The sequence below is a fragment of the Frankliniella occidentalis genome, unplaced genomic scaffold (genome assembly GCF_000697945.3).
Source record: "Frankliniella occidentalis isolate FOCC.00 unplaced genomic scaffold, Focc_3.1 Scaffold62, whole genome shotgun sequence".
In the NCBI taxonomy this organism is placed as follows: Eukaryota; Metazoa; Arthropoda; class Insecta; order Thysanoptera; family Thripidae; genus Frankliniella; species Frankliniella occidentalis.
This window is the reverse complement of record NW_026267192.1, coordinates 393,286-399,949: the sequence shown is the minus strand read 5'-3', so window position 1 is coordinate 399,949 and position 6,664 is coordinate 393,286. Positions and strand designations below refer to the sequence as shown.

General features: G+C 58.0%; 1 protein-coding gene across 1 annotated transcript in view; it reads left to right on the top strand.

Annotated features, from left to right (window-relative positions):
* The window catches only part of LOC113206521 (transforming protein p54/c-ets-1), a gene marked incomplete in the record, with an annotated part of 151,536 nt that overhangs the window by 100,540 nt on the left and 44,332 nt on the right, over positions 1-6,664 (top strand). The window contains 2 exon segments of the mRNA XM_052267977.1: positions 848-877; positions 6,617-6,664. Coding sequence (XP_052123937.1) covers positions 848-877; positions 6,617-6,664 — 78 coding nt within the window.

The following is a 6,664-nucleotide window of genomic DNA, read 5'->3' as shown; positions in this document are numbered from 1 at the left end:
CACCCCCACACTTCCCCCCCTCCTCCTTCCGTACAGTACTCCCTCCACTCCGGAGCTGTGCACGGGTTGTGCCCCATTTCCGGTGAACCTCTTGAGGCGTACACGCTCAAAAAAGGAAAGGTCCGACTGAATGAAAAAAAAAAAAGTTTTATCTACACGGTGTTTATATGCTCTGATGAGCGGGCCGCCCCGCCCTGCCCCGCCCTGCCCCGCCGGTCCATCGATTGGGCCGGTAGAGTCCCGGGCCGGGTCAGCGGAAGTGTTCATTATGATGCATCACCTCCATTCTGTTGGCTTTCCATGAGCGCGTCGCTGGCGCTGCAGGCGCGGGTGGAAGCACAGATTCACTCCCCGTCCTTTTTCTCTCCTCCCGTCGTCCCTCCTCTCTCGCTCTCTGCTCCCTTTGTCTTTCCCTTCGTGCAGAAAAAAGGGCCTTGAAGACGGTCCCGTACTTACTTACCTCATGAAGGAGAGAAGCTCCTCGCCGCTGTCTAATTTGGTCGCTTTGAGTCGAGAGTTGAGCAGATGAACGGGGCACTCTAGCGGCAGCTCGTAGCGAGCTCCTAATTACATTGAGGTACTTGCTCGCCCCGCGCAGGCAGAGGTCCTATCCTGGTCCTGGTCCCGCGGCCGTCGCGCTGCTGTCGCGCCGTCTCGTCCAGCGCGGTCCCAAAAATTTCCGCCGACAGCTCGGGAGAGGGTGGTGTCAGGATTGCGGGGACCTGCGGCTGAAACCAGCGCCCAAAGCGTTTCTTGTTTCTTGTTGTTATTTTTACCTGACAGGAGTGTTTCATTGTCCCCCACCACCAGCTTGTGTTAAAGCCATTTTTTTATTTCTTCTCGGCAGGACACCCCGTGTCGCTTGTTCAGCGCAATGGTTCGTACGATTTTTCTTTGCCGTAGACGTAAATCCTTTTTCTTTATTTTCTCTTTTCGGTAGTACGTAGATTTGATAAAAGCATCTTCCTCCTCTACTCCTGGCCTATGCCCCGCCCCGCCACGCGAGGCGAGGATCACCCGCCGCCCGGACCTCCCTGCTTCCAATAGCGCGCCCCGCGATGTGGGCCTCTCGCGCCGCGCCGTGTCAAAGACTGCCCACACAATTGAGACGAATGCTCCACGTCCAAAACACGAATTAAGAGGTTTAGGGGATCTCTTTTCTCGCGCCTCCACAATTTGTTGGAATGACGGAATCGAGGGGGTTTCGGGGGCGTGTCGCGAGGCCCGCACATCGGCTTGTAAAAATAATGAATAGTGTCGGGCGCGCCCCCATGGCGTTTATCTATTAAACTCGCCGTGTTTTGGGTTGTAACGCGCCTCTTCGTCTATTAAAATCCTGGCGGAGTAAAATGCGGGCTTTCTCTTTCTTTTGTTGGCATATATAACGTCGTTTGTGAGCGAAAGTTCTGGTTTATAGTTTTAAAATTTTGTCAAAAAGTAGTATAGGGCGAAATGTGGGGTGGGTTGGATATCTTAGCTTTGCATGGGGTATGTTCACAAAATATTGCATGAAAACGCGCAAGAGGTTTTGAAGTTGCGCAATGGAGCAGTTAAAATGTTTCTCTCTTTGTGGAATGCTACAGTCATAATAATGGACTTGCCTTGAGCTATCCAAACCTGGGGTAGGGAGGGTAGCGCCAGTAGCTAGTTGTTTTGGAATGTGCTGAAGCCGCTCATACGCCCCCTCGAGCAGAGTCTCCAAAACACCAGTCTCAAAAATTTGGGCCACGCGGTCCGGGGTCCGGGGCAACCGCCTGTACCGCGTCCGACGGCAATACAACTCGTTTGTGCGCCTCATTTGCCTGTTAAAATATTAGGTAGAGCAGGTGCTTACTACACGGTAAAAAAAATGTCTTACTCGAGTCTTACTTTCATTTTAGATGAAAAAGCAAAAAGTTCGCGTAATTTCATGGTGTAACTCGTATAATTTAAGAAAAACTCATCAGATTTTGAGGAAATGTTCTGAAAAGAAATGTGCCAATTTTCCCCATTTTTTTTAGAAAATGCTGAAAATCTGAGGTATTTCCCTCCCAACTATGGGATTGCCTCAAAGCTTTCCCCTTTTCCTCAAAAAGTCAGACATTGTTTTTACCGTGACTATCCGTAGAATTCCCGCGCGTCGCGCGTGCATTTGGTCGTCTGGCGCACAGGAGCGAAATATGGACGTCGTGACTCCCCAGTAGGGCTTTAGCAAGGACGATTCCCTAGTGAGAAAGTAAGATTTGAGGTTAGTTGACCCTCAGGACCTCTCGCTCGCACCGCGACCTCGCGACGCGCGGGCGCATTGGCCATCCCCCTATACCCGCCACTACCGCTTCTCTAGCCGTAAAAAGAGTAGCAAGTAGCACCCTGCGCCATCCAGCGTTCGTCTGCACTAAACGACCGTGTGTGCTAATAAGCAAGCAGCAGCCCTGTGTGTGTGTGTGTGTGTGCGTGTGTGACAGGTGCCCGACATACGTCGTGCCCGGCCGCCCGCCTCGCAGCCTTGTGCCCTGCGCTGCCGTGCAGCCCTCGCTCGCCCCCCACCCCCACCTCCGTTCTGATGATCGCACACACCTGCCGTGGAGGTGTGTGCTTCTGCCGTGGATTACCAAATGCTGCGAACGCAAGGCCCCCCGCCTCTTCTCCCGCGGCCCCCGCCCCCCGCAATAGAACGAACGCAACGCCACATAAAACAAACTACTTGCACTGCGCTTTTATCCTAACTGGAGAGTCTCTCTAGGGTACTTGCCCTCCCGCGTTTTCCGCGTTCACGAAGGCCCCACTTTGCCAAGCGGTAATGCTGAGGGGTTGGCACCCATCGCAGGTCGCATAGTCTTGTCGCGATCCGCCAGCCCTCCCTCGCCCCCGCCCGAGGGGGCCACGGTTCCCGCAATCCTGTGTACAGATGGAAGTGTAATCCTTTTGTAGTCCGTGTAATACTTAGCGAAATTTTGAAAAATTATCACTGAATTTCACCTAATTGTCCACATTGAATGGTTTTAGCCACAGAAATTCGCGTGTAATCCCTCAAAACTCATGTGTAGTCCCTGTAATCACGTAATCCTGTGTACATCTTAAATCAAAGTTGTGGCCTCCTCGGCTGCCCGCCCCGGTCTCGCCGTCGCGTGGCCCGCCGGTCTCTCTCTGAGCGCAGAACATGACGCCATGTTCTGGGCGCCATGTTGTTGGACGCGTCGCGCGGCGCGGTGGAACCATAGCGGCACGGCTGACGGGGGGCGGCGGCGGCGGTGGCGGCCCAGAACAGGTTGCGAAATACGCGGAAGGCCGAGCGGGGTCAACCGCCGCCGCCATAGAGGAGGAGGAGGAGGAGGAGGTGACCTGAGTGCTGAGGGAGGGAGGGTTTCCAGTAGTCCCGGCAGCGAGGGCGAAGGGTCTCGCGAGGTATACTGCCCGGGGTGGAAGGGCGGCCGTGTTTATCCCGCGGTGGCCGCACTGCATATTATGTGCTGACCTTCAGCTGCGCAAAATGGTTAGACTGAACACGTGTTAGTCGGACTCCATACCTCTTCTTCCCTCCCCGTCTTGGCCCCCCTCTCTCGCCCCCTCCGTTCCTCCCGCCAGGCCCGCGTGGGAGCGCGACGGGCCGGCGCAGCGCGAGGGGGAGGAGGTGGGGTGGGGGGAACCACCACCACCACCACCACCTGTTCGGAGGTTCCCACACACCCCACCCTCTGCTGCCTGCCGTGTTTGTCGTTCGACCAGAGCGCACCGTGGAGAAGGGAAAACACCACTTTTCCGAAAACAACAACGTTCCCCGACTGACTCCCCCCTCCCCCTCCCTCCCCCTCTACGAAAATAATGATGAATTTTCTCGTCGGGGCCCTTCCGTGCGCGCTAATAACTCCAAAGTCGTCGGCAGAGACTGTTTATGATTCCGTTCGGTATATATGGCAACGACTGTCCTTTTCCCTCGTCGGGGCCAATTTCGTTTCAGTCGACGCCGCAGAGCTGCTGCGTGCAGCACCAAGGCTCGCGGGGAGGGTGCTGGCACCACCACCCCCACCCCCCGCGCCCGCATCGCAAGAGACGCATAACGCAAGCAGGAGGCAGCGAGCGGCAGGTGGCCGCGGCCGGGGGATGCGCTCTGCCCCAAGGAGGGGGAGGTGGGTGAAAGTGCGGAGGCAGCCGATGACACAAATACGCGTGCTTTTCATTACGTTTTTGCCTGCTGCCTCGTCTTGCTACGGCCTGACGACGTTAGTCGTCGCTCCTCCTCCTCCTCGTACTGTTTCATTTTGTTCCCGTTTTGTTTTTTTCTGTTTTTGCGCACTTTCATTTCGCGAGTTCGTTTCCAGTTTGGGTTAGTGTAGTGTCGGAAGAGGGGAGAAGTGGCGCGGGTATATTTCGGCGAGTTTTTCACGTCTTGGTCTGCGGGACGCGACACGGCGGCGTCGTCGTTGCGATGGTCAGTGCATGGTGGCCGAGGCCGAGGCGGTGGCCCAACCTCGCCCCGGGCGTGTCTCGTCTCCGCGTCGCTGGGTCGCTACGCTCCGCTGAGCGTCCCGTCTCGTCCCGTCCCTCTCCCGCACGCGGCCCCTCCGCGCACCGGCCTCTCTCGCCGTCCCTGTCGCACGCACACAAAGAGCGCAGTGTGTGACGCGAACCACGGGGCCAGAACTGGAGCCAGGGGGCCGGGCTAACCTAGCCGCGTCCCCGAAATATGGAAGCAAGTCCAAAGTTATCGCATTTGTCCTTAGTTTGTCCTTGGGTTTGTAATGTAGTGTTTTTCGATCGGGCGAGTACGACCGAGAATTTCAGACCGACTCCATCTAAAACAGCTTCGGGCTGGCCAAAATTTTGGGCCATACCCGCCTGATCGAACACACTGATTGTAATGCCATCCCTCTCATTCGCTACTCTTTTTCGCTTCATATGGGACCGTGATGCCGGGGCGTTTATTCCTTCAAGTCTTCTGGCCTTATAAGCCTTTGTTCTGCTGTGCGGGGGCGCAGGACGCTCCCGCCGGGTGGGGGAAGTTTTATTGAGTGCGAGGAGAGGGGCCCGCCCCGCCCTGCCCCGCAGCCCGGGGCCGGTTTATTCGAAATGAGTATTTTATTATTTGTGCGTCGCAGGCCGGTGCTGCCGGGCGGGTACCTCGGCGGGTACTTGAGGTACGAGGTACCCGTCCTGGGCCGCCGCTCCGCGCCGCGCCGCACAATCTTCCCGCCCAGCCATGCGTGGCCAAGTTGACGTCAGATGTGGAGGCGGAGCGACGCAGGGCGTTAGAGGGAGCTCCGGCAGCAGCGGCGAACACGCTGGGCGTGGCGAGGCGGCCGAGGCAGTCGGGGGGCCAAGCGGCCAAGCCAACAGGGCATGTGCGCGCAGCACTTGGCGAGGACTTACGATGATGATCACGGCACATGTCTATTGATTGGCACGTCACGAGGCTCACGTATGCCCCGCTGTGACCCGTACCGGGCTGGCGGCCGGTGGTAGCGGTCCCCGTCGGTCCCCGTGGGTCCCCGTCGGTCGGTCCCCGTGGATCGCGTGCCGCCCGCCCGCCGTGATTCACATTGGGCAGCCTCCGCGGTGGCGGAGGCACGCAACGCCCGCAATCACATCAAAAGGAGAGCGCTGCGGCGCTGCCTGTTGTGCGGCTCCCCTACTGGTTGTGCGGCTATGTCTCTGGTAGTGCGACTCGGACCATGGCTGTGCGGCTCTTCCTTTGGCTCTCCCCGTGCGCGGCTCTCCCAGAAAAATAAGGCAGCTTCTAGAGTCGAGCACATGTGGCATGAGAGTAGTGCTTTAATGGAGACAAATCGACGCGCCGCGGGAACAGGATGGGTTAATTTTTGACAATTTTTTGAACTGCAACAGTACTGTACCACACGATGAGTAAAGAAATGAAACCTCCGGGGCACAAGTTACGAGGAAGTTATGTTTTCGCACAATGCCCCGGCTGCCAGATGTCGTCTCCATTGACCATTTCTCCATGTGCGCGGCCTCTGAAAATGTACCTAAGTTAGAAAAACCTACCCGGCGTACTCCTGGGTACAGGGTACTGGCTTCTCTGGGCGCCCTGCCCGTCGCGCTGCCCTCGCTGCTTCGGTCCCTTTGTTCTCCCGCTCAAGCGCAGATTTCGGGTGCATGCCCCCGCATCGGGCCGGGCCGGGCCGTGGGGCGGGTTGACCGTGTGCCGCTTGGCTGCGCATGATGGCCTCGCCGGGTGGGGCCCGTCCCGGGTGGGGCCCCCTTCGGCTGGCGGGGTGCTCGGGGGGCCGGGGGCTCCCGACGGGGCGTACGGACAGCGGGCGCCGCTCACCATGCAGGCCCGGCCGGGTACGAAGTCTAGAGCCCCTCGGGTCTGACTGGCTAACACCGCCATGGCATGGGCGTGTTGCCGTGCTGCCTACTGCCATAGTTTACCGGCGTAGACAGGCTCCCGCCGGCCCCGCCCCTTGCAGCTTAGCCTCACCGCACGCAGGCGTGTTGCCGGGTTGCCTGGTAGCACGGCGGCCACGGCTGCCACAGCGGTCCTTGTCCCCACTATAGGGCATGCATCCATAAAAAGTGCAACAGGCGACACAGCGAGGTAGTCGTCGAGCTCCCTCCCTACATCCCGCGCTGAATTCTTTGATGCTCATGGTTGCGATGTGCTTTCTTTTTGTTGCAGACAACCCGGCGCAAGTGCCGCCGCTCACCCCGGGGACCAACAAGAAGA